General features: G+C 34.0%; 2 protein-coding genes across 2 annotated transcripts; both read left to right on the top strand.

The window, feature by feature from the left end:
- Positions 1-1,288: 1,288 nt before the first annotated feature.
- Positions 1,289-5,288, top strand: LOC120198789 (E3 ubiquitin-protein ligase RMA3-like). Its single transcript, XM_039200055.1, has 9 exons — positions 1,289-1,414; positions 1,659-1,751; positions 1,970-2,055; positions 2,434-2,524; positions 2,723-2,772; positions 3,202-3,271; positions 3,615-3,720; positions 4,668-4,733; positions 5,145-5,288. The coding sequence occupies exons 2-9, from the start codon at positions 1,683-1,685 to the stop codon at positions 5,153-5,155; spliced, it is 549 nt and encodes a 182-aa protein (XP_039055986.1). The 5' UTR covers positions 1,289-1,414; positions 1,659-1,682; the 3' UTR covers positions 5,156-5,288.
- LOC120198770 (uncharacterized protein At4g10930-like) lies at positions 5,239-10,306 on the top strand. The gene is made up of 8 exons (XM_039200044.1): positions 5,239-5,716; positions 5,832-5,921; positions 6,047-6,136; positions 6,282-6,357; positions 6,906-8,079; positions 8,199-8,273; positions 8,424-9,509; positions 9,677-10,306. Exons 1-8 carry the CDS (start codon positions 5,239-5,241, stop codon positions 9,944-9,946), a joined length of 3,339 nt encoding a protein of 1,112 aa, XP_039055975.1. The 3' UTR covers positions 9,947-10,306.
- The last annotated feature ends 6,453 nt before the right edge of the window (positions 10,307-16,759 follow it).

Raw genomic sequence — 16,759 nt, 5'->3', positions numbered from 1 at the left:
TTCCATCACCAACACCCTATTTGGATTCACCATTATTTTTTGCATTCATAATCATTGATCCCATCCAAAAAACTTAGCTTTGAAATAAAAAAAGCATAGAGATGAATGAGGTATACGACATTAATGGAGTTGGAAGGAGTGATGGAGAGAGTAAAGGAAGCCGAAGAGAGATGGAGGAAAATGGAGAAAGAAAAAAAAAACAGAGGTGTTTAGGGATGACAAACATGTATAATTTTGTAGATTTCGTATCGTACCCACTTCAATTAGGTTAGAGATGGGTATAACTTTTATTGAGAAGTGAGCGGGTGTGGATTTAGAAAGTAGTACTCGTCGTGGGTAGTGGGCGGGTGATAGGTTTGAGACATTATTCGTCCTACATCCGCCCACTCAATACTCATTAAATTTTGGATAATTATAGTATAATTTTAAAGACTAATTTATAAATCATAATATTGTATGAGATATAACTTATAATTTAACCAAATATTATATATACTTTTAGAGACTAATATTATGCTTCGTAATGGACGTGTTTGTTTTATGTTTGTTACTTATGTATAAATTAAGTTGCTGTCAGACGGGTTTAATCGGATACATCTCTATTTGGGTACTAGGTGTGGAGATAGATTTAAAAATGTACCCGCGTAAATGGGTGTGAATTTGAAAAATTTTACCAATCATGAATGGTGGACGGGTGGTGAATTTAAAAATATTAGATAAGTATAGGGATAGAAAAGAAGATATCTGCACCTGACCCGTCCGTTTATCATCCCTTAAGGTTTTGGGTTAAGGGAAGGGATGACAATGTTACGATGGGGGAGGGAAAGAGGGGTAATTTTGGAATATTATTGTTTTATTCTTTTTAATTATTTTTTATTTATTCAAATAAAAAAATAAAAATTAAGGAGCAAAGTGTCATGTTTCGAGTGAACGCGAAAGTTTTTTTTTAACGGAGTTAACATCATAAGGTAAATGGAATATTAATTTAAATTTTAGAGGATAAAATATTAAAAAAATACTTTAAGAGGAACTCGATACAAATAATATAATTTAGAAGCTAATGATGTATTTAAGCCTTATTTTTATGTTAACAAAATCCTCGTAGTTCAAAATAATCATCTCATCTTCCGGCTGTGGCCCATATATTGGGCTTGATTGCAATATATAAAGCCCAAGATTTATGTTAGGCTTTAAGACAGGAATTCGGCCTTTTAAAAATTACGTACTTAGCTTATACAAAGCCTTCATCAAAACCACAAAAGTCCCAACGGAAAGTGAAAGAAAAGTTTTCAATTTTCGAAACTGGAAATTACAATAAAGCCCTTCTCTTCATCCTGATCAACAACATCCCTTCATCGAGAAAGGGAATGGCGGACTCTTCTTTCAATTGTTTCTAATCTTTTTGCTTAAAAAGGTAATCAATCATTCTTAATCAAGAGCTTTTGTTTTACTAATTAAATTGACCTCCTAAACCTTCTTCAAAATCCCTATTTCTAACAGGTTACCCACTTAATCAAGCTTTCCGAAAACCCTAAATATACACACCTAGATGATCTTGAGTATGCCTAGTTTTTTATCATTCAATTTTTTTTAGATGATTTTGATATTTCATTGGGCGATCGCTGTTGTTCTTGCAAGTTTTAATTTAATCCGGACAGGTTTGTGTTTTTTGAAAAGATCAAATGGATGTGGATTTCATTGCAAGTGGAATTTCGGACGAGGACGATATTCCATTTATTGATCAAAACAATGTAAGCTTCTAGTTTAATTATTACTACTTTGGTTATTTATTTTACTTAATCATTTATTTTTGTTTCGAATTGAATTATATATATTGTAGCTTGAAAGCTGAAAACTGTAGTCGTAGATGTCTGGGAAAAAAGTATTCAAATGCTTTCAGTGGTTTATAGTAGTTGTTTGATTTGGAGTTTGTTTGTTTTATTATTATTTTATTTTTATTTTTATGCAGGATCTTTCTAATTTCGAGGGCGGGAGATGTGGGATATGCATGGATATTATAATAGACAGGGGAGTCCTTGATTGTTGTCAACACTGGTAAATTTTTTCTAGTTATTTCTATTTTCAATTTTATCCCCTGTGGCATTTCTAGTTAGCTACCATGGTAGCTGCAAAGCCTTTCTCTTCTTTTTTCTCTAGTAGAGTAGTTAGACATTTAGTTCTCTAACTAGTTCCTTCACTTGTGGATGATAATCTCGAATCTTCTTCCTCAAGGAGTAAAGTTAAGCTGAAGAAGCAAGAGTTTTATTTTGTTTCCAGTTTTATTTTGTTTCCACTCTCTACTTTGATGGTTTTGATTAAGTGACATTTCGTTCAGATTGATTTTAAGATTCAGTTAGTTTTCTGAATTTGATGAATGTTGTTTCATGGACCGAATACAAATGTGATTATGTGGGTTCCTTTTGCAAATTTCAGGTTCTGTTTTGCATGTATTGACAACTGGGCAACAATCACAAACCTTTGCCCTCTTTGCCAGAGTGAATTTCAGTTGATCACCTGCATTCCGGTGGGTGATGCAAAATTCTTAAAGCATTGATTTTTCTCCATCTTTTTCTGTTAGTTGTTTTTGCAAAACTTATTTTTTCTCTAAATGGCCCATGTGTATGACACTTTGGCTGCTTTAACTTATTGTTGCTTTGTAATTGTTTTGAAAGTATAGACAATATAGTGATTAAAACAATGATTTATCGTGTTGATTATGAAGGTATATGATACCATTGGAAGCAATAAAGTTGAGGGTGATTCATTTTCCAGGTACTTTTCAATTCTACTTTCTTCCATCTCTTACTTTTGTTTGTCCGCAAAAAAGAAAAAAAAAATCCTAGTTTAGTTTGAGTCTTGAAATTCCATGTTGGTGTCTGTATAGTTTCTTGTTTGTTTTGAAGTCTTCAATATATTAATGAATGAATTCATCTTTCAAGGTTAACATGAAACAGCATATTACAACTATGTAGTATGTGTATTTACCGGAGGTTACCTATGGTGATTGGAAATTCATATATTATGTATAATATTGACATTCTGGATTTCAAGTAAGAAAATTTAATGATTAAGCCATTTGGAAAATGATCCTTTATGATACAATATGTACTTATTTTTATGAAGAAGTCTGCTGATTGAGTTGCTAAGATTCTTCTCTTATGTTGTTGTGATTTTGACTTCTCTCTCTTTTTGTATATGCAGAGATGATGAGTGGTCCATTGAAGGGAAGAGCAACACTCTTTCATTCCCGTCATACTACATTGATGAAAATGTAATTGTCCTACATATACCATCTTTTATTGTTTCTTCCTAATATTTGATATAGTTTTAATTTTGGCAATCTGTTAAGATGCATTTGTCAAGTGGCACAGATTGATCTTTGATGTGACAATAAGTTAAAAGATGTCAATGTGATGGCAATATTAGTTTGAATCAATTGTAGATGTACTTCGATTCTTTGTCTGGGACAACAGAAACTCCATCCAGAATATAGTGTTTTTTTTATGATGATAGAACTTATATTTAACAATTTGTTTATTCTCATATTGTCTACGGACTTGTAGTGAATGGCATTCACCATAAAAAAACTCATATGACTTTCTTTTTGTAGTCAGTTATCTGCTTGGATGGAGATGGCTGCAAAGTTCGAAGTCTATCCACCAATATTGAGGGAGATCCTGATCTCGATACATCAATTGCTTGCGACTCTTGTGATATTTGGTAAGATTGAACCTTTTATAAGATTTCAAATTTCTATTTTTCCTCGTATTTCTGTATTTTTCTTGGTTTGTAAATATTCCCTCCGTCCCACTAAATTTGAACATTTTGGATTTTGAAATTGTCCCATTCAAAATGTCCTATTAGAAAAGCCAAAAATTAGCAACATTTATATTTCTTTTTTACCCTTTATAAAATTGTCCCACCAAAACAAATTTATCAAATCTATCAATCATTTTTTTGGGTAATTTTGTCATTTCTCTTATTTTATATGACTTGGCATGTGGTCAAATGAACTTCCCATAGTTTGTTTAGTCAATATGGACAAAAATAATGGGACGGAGGGAGTAAGTTGTCATTGGGGTAAGGTTCAAATTGCCACACTAATCTGGTTGATGTATCAGATTTACGACTCATCTTTGAACCAGTCCAATTTTATCGCTTATAATCTCTAATTTGGTTAAAATTGTTCAAAAGTTTACAGTAAAAGAATATTATTTTAGAAAATATAGGAATGTGCTACAGGATATTCTAACTCTAGATCTTTTTTAACCAAGTAGAAACAACAATGGCAAAATTGTAACACTGAAAAATAAGTTTGTTTTATCACCCTAACCTTAAGTAGTGTAGTACATTTGGATCTAATCCTTTCTCATTATTTATTGCTTCGATTTTGTGTTCTGTGTTTTTCTTTTTCTTTGCTTTAGCTTCCTCTAGTTGTAGGTTAGGTAATGTTAAGTTGTGATGATGTATTGAAGTCATCTCTTAATTGTTTCTCTGTTTGGAATGGTGACAGTAGATTTGGATCTTATCCCATCATCATTACTTATTTCTTTGACTTTCGGTGTTCTCTGTTTCCTTTTACTTTGTTTGAGTTTCTTCTAGTTTGGTTAATGTTAATTTGTAAAAATGTTCTCTCTTAATTGTTTCTCAACTTGGAATGGTGACAGGTACCATGTTTTTTGTGTGGGTTTTGATACTGAAGGCACATCAGAAGACACTTGGCTGTGCCCAAGGTAGATTTGAAGAGAGTGATTAGTGTGGGTTGGTGTTGCATTTTGATTCCTCACTTCATCATGGTCCTCGAGATATCCTACATGAAAGTAGCATATAGCCAAGATGCATAGAATCTTCTGAGAGGTTAATTCATAATGTAATATATTTTTGTTGGAATTGACTATGTTGAAGCTCCTTTAATGGTTTACATTAACCGGTAGCAATCTCAATAACTCTAAGGGGGGATTGATATCTGAATTAGTTCAAAATCTTGTGCTATTTTGTTTAAAATTCATCTAAGTTTCATGTTGTAATGTGGCGTATGGTGTGTTTGACTTTAATTTCAACCTATATCAATCCATCCAGAACTTTTTAGTGCACTTTCCACTTTTCCTTCTAACATTTATGATCTTTTCTTTACTTTATTATAGATGTGTACTAAATCAATCTTCACAAAACTCTGTTGTGATTCCTGAGAAAGCAAGCACCCAGCATGATTCAGAGATTACTAATGGTGAATATGTGATGGATACCACTTTCTCTGGGAAGTTGTCTGTTTCTGTTGCGGACACTGGTGATACAGCTGTTGTTGTCTCAATGGTTGAAGGGAATCAATGGACTGAAGAGCCAAGTGAAAACCTTTTGTCAAGTCTTGAAGTCGGCAATGACCAGAAAATTGAGCTATCTAGCTCTGGAGGAAATTGTTGTGATACAGAAAAGGCATCATGTGATAAGAGCACTATTCAACCAATCTTGGAGGGGCAGGAGCTGGAGCTTTCTTTATCACGCGATTTCTTGTCCACTTTACTTTCAAATTCTTCAGTGTTCGGTGAGTTCAAGACAAGTAAAGCTTCAGATACAATAAAAGAAGCAAGCAGGTTAGATGGTGTTGGAAATACCTCTGGAAAGTCACTGAACAAATCCTACATGAGGAACCAATTATCTGAAACCAAATCCAGCGTCGGCCTTAATATTGGTTTATCAATAGGCTCGTTGCAGTCTTGTAAGTTAACTATGTAGCTATCTTTATCTTTTAAAATTCATAGCAGGGCCATTACAGCGTAGGAATCAAGTTTGTATCTTATACACATTTCAACATCTCAACATTGTGCTTACAGTTGATGATGATGCGAAAAGCAGTGGAAGCAAAGCCCAGGTGAATTTAGAGTTTGGGCATCAGAGTCACGTGGCAGAACTGTCGCCAATAGGTAATATGAAAGTTATCTTGATACATTTTCTCTTATTTTAGTATTTACCTTACAGGTAGTTATGCAAGATGCTTTTAAGCTATTTATGTAATACACATTTAAACATCTCAACATTGTGCTTACAGTTGATGCTAATATCAAAAGCAGTGGAAGCAAAGACCAGGTGAATTTAGAGTTCGAGCATCAGAGTCACATGGAAGAACTGTCGCCAATAGGTAATATGAAAGTTATCTTGATGCATTCTTCCTGCCTTGATACATTTCTCTCTTATTCTAGTATTTACCTTACAGGTAGGTATGCAAGATACTTTTAAGCGATTTATGTAAGTATAATGCAAACTGCCTTCTTGTCTGCTTTCAGATGAGAAAACTGAGCTTGATGACAAGGAAAATGCTGGCACTGTTACTGGTTTAAAGAGGAAGAATCCATATTTCAGGTTGCTTCTTTTTCAATATGTCCATTGTTTTCACACTCATGCGTACTCGCATACGTGCATACATATATACTCACACATACATTCATGTATATCATGTGTCTTTTGACAAGTAATATTTCTATATATGTTGTTTAGAACTAGTTATATTTTACCTATGTCACTACTTGTTGGCTATATATTCCTTTTGCTTTCGTCTTTTAGGGACTGTGTGGGAGGGAAATATTTCTTATGGGCAAATATTACTTCTGTTTATGTAGCTTAAATTTTGTGACTTCTTACCTATGCTGCTAGTTTTTAGTTCTCATCTATATTTTCTAGGGGCGGTGGGTGTGGGTGGGGAAGTTTCGCTGTTTGTTTGTTCTTACGGTATATACTTTTCTAATTTATTTTCCCGTTTTAAAAATTTGCATTCTTAACTTTGTGCTTAACATTCATGACTTATGCTTCCTGATTCTTGATATGCATTAGGAGTGATGTTATAAGTTCTGACGGTGAGGAAACCAAATGCAAGAATGAGAGTGAAACTTTGGAGAAGAAAATTAGGGTTAAGAAATTGGTTCATATGGCCCTGAGAGCAAAGTTGATACATCTGTATCCGATGATACACCTAAATGCCCCACCCTGAAAGCAGTTTCCAGAGAATGCAAGATCAAAAATCATCCAGAAAAGAAGGATTCCATTCCTGATGTAATGAGTATTGTTCAGGGGACAAGCCGGAGAACTACCAAGGGGCTTGGACGTCGAGATCCTACTGACAAATCCCTGAAAGGAGGACATTTGGTTGGCTTGAGGGTAAAAAAAATCATGAGAGCCTCTGACGATAAGGAGGCATCTGCTGTTGTGCAAAAATTAAGAAAAGAAATTAGAGAGGCTGTTCATAACAAATCCACTAAAGAAATTGGAGAAAACCTTTTTGACCCACAACTTCTTGCTGCTTTCCGAGCTGCTATAACGGTACCAAAAACTGAAACTGTAAAAAAGTTGTCACCTTCAGCTATTAAGATGAAGAAATCCTTGTTGCAGAAGGGTAAAGTACGTGAGAATTTAACAAAGAAAATCTATGTGGATTCTAATGGAAGGCGGAAGAGAGAATGGGATCGAGACTGTGAAGTTGAATTTTGGAAGTATCGCTGCATGGGAGCATCAAAGCCTGAAAAGATTGAGACTTTGAAGTCGGTTCTTGACCTCCTAAGAAAGAATAAAGAAGGCTCAGAGAGTTTGTCAAAATCTGAATGCCAGGCATCCAACCCAATTCTTTCCAGATTGTATTTAGCAGATACATCTGTTTTCCCACGAAAGGATGACATAAGGCCCTTATCTGCACTTAAAGCCACTGGTAGTTCTGAACAGAGCAGAGAACAAGGAAAACCTCATATACCATCTCTTGACCATACTGTAAAAAGCACAGAAGCAAACAAGGTTTCATCAAAGGTTGGTGTTCTGTCAACTGATATTAAACGAACTAAGACAGATGTTTCGAACTCAAAAGGTACTGTTACTTCTAGTAAACTTGATTCCAGTAATGGTTCAGAAGGTTCTTCAATAAGGAATTCTAAAGTTGAATTGCACAAGGAAGTGTCTGCGAAGTCTGATGATGTAAAGGTCGATAAAAGAAAATTGGCCCTGGCAGTGCTTGCAAGGAAAAAGGCTGCAGAGAGCAAAAGTGGAGCACAGGAAGGACAGGAGGATAATGCAGCACTTGAGGGAAACTATCCCTTACTAGTATGTGGAAACAAAATTTTTATTTAACAGTTCTCAGCGGACTGTGCTTTTTTTAAACCGAAGGTTTATGCTGTAAAACAACTCATTGTTCCTTTTTCCCTTTCTAATTGCTTGATCAGGCTCAGCTACCAGCAGACATGAGGCCATCACCGGCACCCAGTCGGCATAATAAAATCCCAATATCTGTTAGGCAGGTAGGTAGTGCCCTGCATTGCATCTTTCTTTTCTTACAATCATGCTTGAATATCCTGTTTTTAGTGTTATTTTACTCTTTTAATCGTTGGATACAAAAATTAGAGAGGTGTAGCTGGAGGGGGATAATTATGAATCATTTATTTGTGCAGGCACAGCTTTACCGCCTTACTGAGCACTTCCTAAGAAAAGCAAATCTGCCGATCATTCGTAGAACTGCAGAAACAGAGTTGGCTGTTGCTGATGCAATTAACATTGAAAGAGAGGTTGCTGATAGGTCAAACAGCAAAGTAGTATATCTGAACTTGTGCTCCCAGGAGATATTGCATCGTTCAAATGATAATAGGAGTGTTAGAGCTAAAGAATCAGATACTTCATCTCCTTCAGAAATAAGGGAAGACCAAGGTTCTGATGCATGTTTGACAGACCCTGTGGTTGTGGAAACACTTAGAAATGCAGGCCTTTTGTCTGATTCCCCTCCAACTAGTCCACTTCATAAAACTGAGGTCCCCAATGAGGTAGATGATCTTTCAGCGAAAACCGTGGAAGAGGAGCCCGATATATTTGAGATGGATTCTCATTTGGAGGAAGATATTTATGGTGATTTTGAGTATGATCTAGAGGATGAAGATTATATTGGTGTTACTGCTGAAAAGGCTCTGAAGGTGCAACCCGAAGAAGGTGCTTCAAAAATGAAAGTAGTCTTCTCAACTGTTAGCAATGAGAGATCAAAAACAAATAACCTTGAAGATGCAGAGGACCATGAGAAGCTGGGGAACATTGTAGTACCTGATGATTGTACCTGTTTGCCGAAGAATAACAATGACAATGGTATTGATAAGTCTTCCACTGTTCTTGAATCCTTACCTGATGAGGCAGGTGAAGAGCTTTCCATTGCAGAATGTGAAGAATTATATGGCCCAGATAAAGAGCCGCTAGTAAACAAATTTCCGGAAGCTACCCAAAGGATACATGGGCTGGTTGATGCAGAACTTCCTGCTGAGAACACAGCTAACAAAGATAATGGAAAACATGCATTGCATCATATTGTAAATGCATCTGAACCAGGAAATGAAAGCAAGGAAGAAGATAAAATCAACACTCATGGTCGTGGCTCGTCTGGTAGAGAAAGTTCTGCTGAACAAATTCAAACCGGTGACAATGTTAAAAAGAAAGATAAGAAATCCAATATGGAGATGGAGAAGCAGTTTGAATGTGCGAATTCTGTATCAAAGAAGGTAATATGTAGCATATCTGTTAGTTTCTCTTCTTCCCCAATGCATGCAATATAAATTTCTTGGTTACTATAATATCAACTTCTCCAAACACAAGGTGATGGATGATTTTTTTAGAAGGGTTTGCTTTTTCATGTTTGCATTCTGATGCTCATACTTATGCTTTGCAGGTGGAGGCATATATCAAAGAACATATCCGACCACTCTGTAAGAGCGGTGTGATAACGGCAGAACAGTACAGGTGGGCCGTGGCAAAAACCACCGATAAGGTTATGAAATACCACTTAAATGCCAAGAATGCCAATTTCTTAGTTAAGGAAGGTGACAAGGTAAAAAACTTGCTGAGCAATATGTTGAGGCAGCGCAACAAAAGGAAAAACCGAACCTTCGTGAAGACTTCCATTTCCACACTTTCATCACCTCTAGCATATTTCTCTTAGAGCCGCCAACACCCCTCCTCTCCGTCTTTGGTGTGGACGGCTTCCGTGTGCCTTGAGGGAGACAGTCCTACAGAAAAAGTTGCACATGCATTGTTAAATCGAGTATTCGATGTAAAGAAACTTGATTACTAGGCCTGCCTTGAATGTCTATTTGCGCTCATAACTATAGCTCTCTAGATTTATGCCGAGGAAGTTATGTTAGGCCAAGGCAAGTTGTTGAGAAATTGTAAATTTGTTGCCGAGATCTTCATCGTGTGCTAAACGTACGTTATCATAGCATGGATGGGGTTTCTCTCTTGCTCATTTTTTTCATTTTTAAAAATGTAACACTAAGAGAGCTGCATTTGACAATTTAACTAATGATTTGGACCGTGCGTTTGATTATATGCATTTGAATTTCATGTCATATAAATTGTTACATAGATATGCATGCAAATTAAAAAAGATAAGATTAAGGGGCTGTTTGTTTATTTTAAAATGATTAAGCACTGAATGATTCAGATGTTCTTTATGAATTAGTTCTGAATGTGACATGTTGTTTGATAATGGCTCTTAATCATTCAGAATGTACTTTTGTGCTGAATCATTCAACAATGTTTTGCTGAATCAATCAGCACTGAAACTTATTAAGAGATGTTTGTTTTGAAATATGTGTGAACAATCTCTTGATTTTTGAAATCTTTACAACTTCAGTATTAGTTTTTTTAGAGACTTTCGACTTTATTTGTGCAAAAGTCATTCCAACTTCTGGAGATTGAGAAAGAGACTTGATCTATTTTTTTGACTTAGCATGACATCTCATTTGGATTTTGAACACCTTGGAGTGATATATCAGTTGAAGATTTTGATGAAGATGTTTTTCATTTGTTTCTTTTAAAAAAATTTGGACAATGATTTAATTAGTTTTGTCGAAATTGGATTTTTTAATGGTGCGCAAATATTTTTTGTTTTTCGATCTCCTACAAAATGATATTCTACTATCAATATTACTGAATTATCACAATTACTAGGGATATTAAATCTACATCACGCCTAACCCATAGTTTAAACCAGAACTTAAAAACCTTTTTGAAAATAAAATAATGTTTGAAAATCTTAAAATTATTTGTCCTACATATAGTTGAATCAGATACTTCAAAAATAGAATATGGTGGAATTTTAAAACAATTAAAAATGAAAAAAAGAAGAAATAATGCAGTTCACATCTAGACATTAAAATCCAACTCAACAAAATTATAACAATATTAAAAATAAATAATCAATAGTATTATTAAAAAGGAATTATCAAAAGTTTAATGTATTATAAAATTTCAAAGCTATTTATTAAATCAAAAAAATTTATTTTACGAATGGATGGCAAATCAACAAAAAAAGGTTTTATAAAAATGTTCAAATATTACTTCCAAACAAATTTTGTAAGACGGTAAGCTATTTTAAGCATACTTGATTTTGAGATCAAATATATTAATGGAGAATTTAATTCTTTATCCGATCACCTCACCGGAGAATTCCTACAAAAAGTCTCCAAATTGAATTATAAAAGAAAGGAAAAATGTAAGGAGCAACATCAAAAAATGTAATTTCAGCAAAACTAATTAAATTTTGGTTTGAAAATTTTCAAAAAGAAGAAAATTAAGAAATATCTTTATCAAAATCTTCAGTTGGTGCATCACTTTAATACGTTGGCTCTGATATCAAATAGTCTTGTGGATCTGAGGATCATGTATTGAAATTTGTGGTTTTGATTTAATAAAATTTATTTTGATTTAAATAAATAAAATTTTTAATAAAACTAAAATAAAAAAATTGAGAATTTAAATTCATAGAAAATTTTATCCTTTGAATGAGGAAATGAGGTTGTGCCTTACAACATAAAATCATAAAGAGCTCATTTGTGGTTTTATATCATAGCTTTATTATAACTTCACTATTCCTTCTTGATTTAGTGTGACATGAACAATAATGTTTTGCTTGAATTCTTTGAACCATCATGGCTTACTATTTCTCCTTGTTTTAGTGTAGCGGGAACATACTTTGCTTGAATTCTTTGAACCATTATAGCTTACTATTTCTCCTTATTTTGGTGTAGCAGGAACAACGACGCTTTCTTTGTAAAGGACCTTACATGTTTTTTCATATTTTTTTTTTATTTTTTCCGTTTGATCTTGATTATTACGAAGATCATAGTGTCCTCTATGAGATTCACTATTTTGATTGATGATATTTGTGAGTCTTCCTTTTCATTTTTTGGTTCAGATTTAGAACTAATTGAACTTAGCACTTATGTGATCAATTTCTTGTATTCTTTCTTGCTTGAGCTAATATTGTACTAGTATTCGATTTTATTTGTAAACTTTTTTCTATATTTGAAGAGACTGATTTATATATACTTGAATTTTCAAAAAAGAAATTATCCGAATATTTAGAGCCATATTTTTTCATCATTGAATTTGCCCCACCATTTAGTCTTGAAAACTCAGACCAAGTATGAAATCCTTATATAGCCACCACGTTTCATATTTATGATCACCATTTTTAGGATTCAATCATTATTTTATTATTTTATTATATTATTATCATCAAAAAAATACATCAGACCCAAAATAATTAGAAAACCCCAAAAAATATAACAGACCCAACTGGCCCAGAACCCACGCAGAAACCCTAATCTCTTCAGCTACTCTTACCGTCGCCACGCGTTCACGCGTGATTGCTAGGTGCCCACGCGCCCCAACGCGACCCTTCGTTTCCCACGCACCCGAGCCCTCTCGTGTTCTCGAGGTCTATCACCGCCGCCGCGAGTTATGCTAGTCACTAGAAACGACTAAAAGAGCCTGGGGGTAAAACTTTTTTTTACCCCTCTGCCACCCACGTCACCGTCGCAGCCCTTCCCTCATCGGCCATACTACTTAAAGCTGAAACAAACAACAAAAACAAAAGAAAATCATAAAAGATTTTTTTCCATTTTCAAAGGGAGGGATTCTATAAAATCTCCTCCCAAAGATGTAATCTTTCAGTTCAAAATCAATACAAAATGAAAAATATAGTTCATTTCAAGGTACCATTTCCTTTTTCCCCCTTTTTCCTTGCTGTTTTTTAAAAAAGCATAAAAAAGTCGATTTCTCTCTTACATGAGATGCTTGGGTTGTCTTCGTGCACCCACTACGTCCGAAAAAAGGTTTTATCGCTGAGGACCGACAGGGGAGATGCTATTCGATCTTGCATACTTGAAATGTTTTTGGGTTTAAAAGTGTTTTTAGGGTTTATTTTGGGCCAAATGGCTGCTGGGTGAGGAAAACAAAGGAAAATAGAGTGTTTTAGGGTATTTAGGCTATCGTTTAGCCTCCCCGGCCACCATTGGTGGGCAAAGCTCGCCGGAGCATGGTGAAATGTGAGGCCGAGGGAGATTTCAGTGAGAAAATTAAGAGAGAGGCTCTCTCCTCAGACAGCTAGGTAAAAGTAAAAATGGATTAGGTTTAGGTTAATTAGGGATTAAGGTTGTTTTATATAAAGGAAAATGGGAAATTTTATGTTTACTCCCCGAAAGTCTCGTGCATTTTTACAAGTTGGTCACTTGCGAGGGCCAAATTTCATATTTACCCTTTTCCAATTGCATTAATCTTGTTATTTTCCCATTTTTTGTGCTTTATAATTTTGGATTAATTTCATTTATGCCCTCCCACTTTAAACGTGTTTTTACACTTTGGTTATATGTAAGGACCTTCTTTGTATTTTACCTTTTTACTTTAGCCTTATTTTGTAATTTCCCATTTTTTAAGACCATACTATAATTATTTTTGTTATTCACTCTTTAATCCTTCTAAATTTCGCACATTTTTACATTATAGTCCCTATTTCTTTTTTAAAATATTTTCATCTTAATTCATATTTTTATTTATTAGATTTCTTTTTTTAACAAAATTTTTATTATTTTACTTTTATATTATTTAACCCTAAGATTTTAATTTGTTTTGTTATATATATATTTTTTAAAAAAACTCTTATTTTATCATTATAATTAATTAATTAATTTATTTATTTCTTTTTATTTATTTATTTTCCTATTTAACTTTTGCCCATTCGATTATTTTTCCTTTTTTGTGTTCTACATGTATTGCTATTTATTATCTTTCGTTTAATTAATTATTTGTTTTTGGCATGTTCTCTTTTATGTTTGTATCATTTTTTTTATGTTATGCTTTTATTATCCGTTTTATTTATTATCTATTTTGGTTAGTTAATGAGATGACTATCCAGCTCAGTTGGTAGAGCACAAGGTTCTTAACCTTGAGGTCGTGGGATCGAGTCTCACGGAGGGCATTTTATAATTCGGAGGTCTTCTACGGAAGCTGCTCTCAACCTGGTGTTGGGGGCAGCCTACTATCTTACCTCCCCTTACCTCATTATATATGGGAACAAGGGACAACCATTTTTTATTTTGGTTAGTTAATGGTTTTAAATTTTCTACTTGTTATCTGTGTTTGCATCTTTATGTAGTTAATTTTATATTGTTTTAGATGAGGATTCACCCTTTAGATAAATAGTTCACTTTAAAAATAAATTATGTGGTTAGATGTCTAGGTTTTCAGCTAATTATCAAAGAGCAATTTGATTCGAATTTTTACTTCAATGCCCGATTATTCGAGTTATTTGTTCAAATCAAATAATTGGTTACTTATTGATTAATTTTAAAGCCCACTTAGGATTAGTTCTTTAATTTTCAGTAATTAAATAGGTTATTAGAGCCTTAATTTGTTAGATTAGTGCCTAGACTTTAGAATTTTCACCATTTAGTCCTTGAACTAATAATTGAATTAAAATATGATCTAATTAGGATACTTAGAACCTACATTTAGTTTCATATTTAGTATCGTAATACTAGAGGGTGACTTGGTTTGGATTATCACATGAAAATGCCTGATTATTTGAATCAATCATCCATTTAAAAATTGATTAATAAAATAATAGGATAATTATTAAGAACTTCAGCTTCGGTTAATCACTTAGGTTCTTTAATTACATAATTTGAAAACTTTAGATAGGAAATCCCTTGATTTACTCATATACTAAAATTAGGTTTTCTTAAATCGATTGTTTAATTGCATTTTAAAAAAAACAAGGCAATGTTCATTCATTTAGGCTATCAATGGTATATTTCCTGCTATTATGCTCAGGGAACGACTACTAGTGATTCTCGTAATGAGCCGACATCCTTTTCAAAAGCCAAGTTATGTTTCCAAAATTCCAAGGCAATGTTTGATTATTGGGCATAATAATTGATCTCCAGCGTTCATACTAGGGGCAAATATTATTGGCTTAAATAAACAAACATCCTTTTCAAAATAAGCATCCATAATGATTTTAAAGTTAAATAAAGGTCGAACTCAAAATTGATGATTTTTAAATATACGCTAATCTTTCCCCATGCGTAACTGACTCCCAAATTTGATTTCTAGTTTTCGCAGACCCAAACTCTATATTTTCTAAAATAAAAATATTTTATTAAAATAACCCAATTTTTATAGTGCTCAAATTGCACCTTAAATGGTTGGTGGCGACTCCTCATACTTCAAAATCTTTTCAAAGTAAAAACCCCTAAGTCGAACTAGTTTTTTCCCACCTAGGCGAAAAACGGTGACGAATGCTTGGCGACTCCACTGGGGACATTTTGTTTTCCAAAACAACTTGAGAGTTGAGCCACGAGTTGGTTACCCTATATTTATAATTTTGGAAATTACGAGTTCGGTCTTATATAATTTATAATTCATTGTGTTTCTCTCAAAAAATTCAAAAAAAGATTATCTCTAGTTAATGCTTACGCTTTGTGAATTTATTTAGGACTGTTGCATACCATAGCTCTAAACCTGAGCTCAATTTCGATTTACCTAAGTAGGGGAAACATCACACCTTATGGGGAGCATTGAGCTTCCTTGTGTGGGTCTGAAAAATTACTTCTGGAAACCATCGTAAGTTGCCTGTCCAGATATCAATTCTGAGACACGCTTTTAGTGGTGTGATCCCCTAAGCCGAATCCGATTCATAAGTCTATAACGGGCCAGAATCGGAGTCAACCTTCGCAGGTTGTAAAGATGGCTTGGGAACCTTTTTAGAACCAAACCTCATCTAGAGAATTTAGTAGACCTACCCGCTAGAGCCATGTGGATAACCTAAGAGAAATAGAACACATACAATTAGGATTTTAATTTTCTTTTTGTGTTTTGTGTCCATAATTAGTATTCATTATTCTTTAAATTAATTTAACTTTACTAACTTATCTATTTTGTCTCTTATTTGCATGTATCATTCTCATTTTATTTCATAACATCACTAGAAGATATTGATTCCTGAATCATCTGGTTAGAGTAAAAAGGGTTTGAGCCAACGATGTCTTCCAGTAGGACCGAGAATGTGATAAATGTTCAGATTTGGTCAGAATATGGGCAAGCGTGATTTGGAAATAGTATTATAGTGGGTGAAGAATTTGTGATGCCAGAGAAGGTTATTATTGACGTCAAGCAAACACATTGGATATATTTATTAAGAATTTGGGCCAGTTGGGATGAGACCGAGAAAATGCTGTTAAGAGAAGTCTATGGAAACATAGTAGAGTTGCTAAGAGTACCGATCAACAAAGTTTTCATTCAAGCTTTGTCTGAATACTATAATCTCGCGTATCATTGCTTCACCTTTGGCAAAGTAGACATGAACCCTACCCTCGAAGAGTATATCGCCTAGTAAAACATACCTAACATCAAAAGGCATTCGCTTTACACTAAGGCAATCCGATCTAAAGGATTCGTAACCAAGATGGTC

The sequence above is a fragment of the Hibiscus syriacus genome, unplaced genomic scaffold (assembly GCF_006381635.1).
Source record: "Hibiscus syriacus cultivar Baekdansim isolate YM2019G1 unplaced genomic scaffold, ASM638163v2 tig00004797_pilon, whole genome shotgun sequence".
NCBI lineage: Eukaryota > Viridiplantae > Streptophyta > Magnoliopsida > Malvales > Malvaceae > Hibiscus > Hibiscus syriacus.
The sequence above is the reverse complement of the archived record's forward strand: the minus strand, read 5'-3'. Positions and strand labels throughout refer to the sequence as shown.

Coding starts and splice junctions, on each gene's coding strand:
- LOC120198789 (XM_039200055.1), top strand. CDS start 1,683: ATGGATGTGGATTTCATTGCAAGTGGAATTTCGGACGAGGACGATATT. Junction 2,056..2,433: donor CTTGATTGTTGTCAACACTG/GTAAATTTTTTC, acceptor TGCAAATTTCAG/GTTCTGTTTTGCATGTATTG. Junction 3,721..4,667: donor TGCGACTCTTGTGATATTTG/GTAAGATTGAAC, acceptor GAATGGTGACAG/GTACCATGTTTTTTGTGTGG.
- LOC120198770 (XM_039200044.1), top strand. CDS start 5,239: ATGGATACCACTTTCTCTGGGAAGTTGTCTGTTTCTGTTGCGGACACT. Junction 6,137..6,281: donor GGAAGAACTGTCGCCAATAG/GTAATATGAAAG, acceptor GTCTGCTTTCAG/ATGAGAAAACTGAGCTTGAT. Junction 9,510..9,676: donor CGAATTCTGTATCAAAGAAG/GTAATATGTAGC, acceptor TATGCTTTGCAG/GTGGAGGCATATATCAAAGA.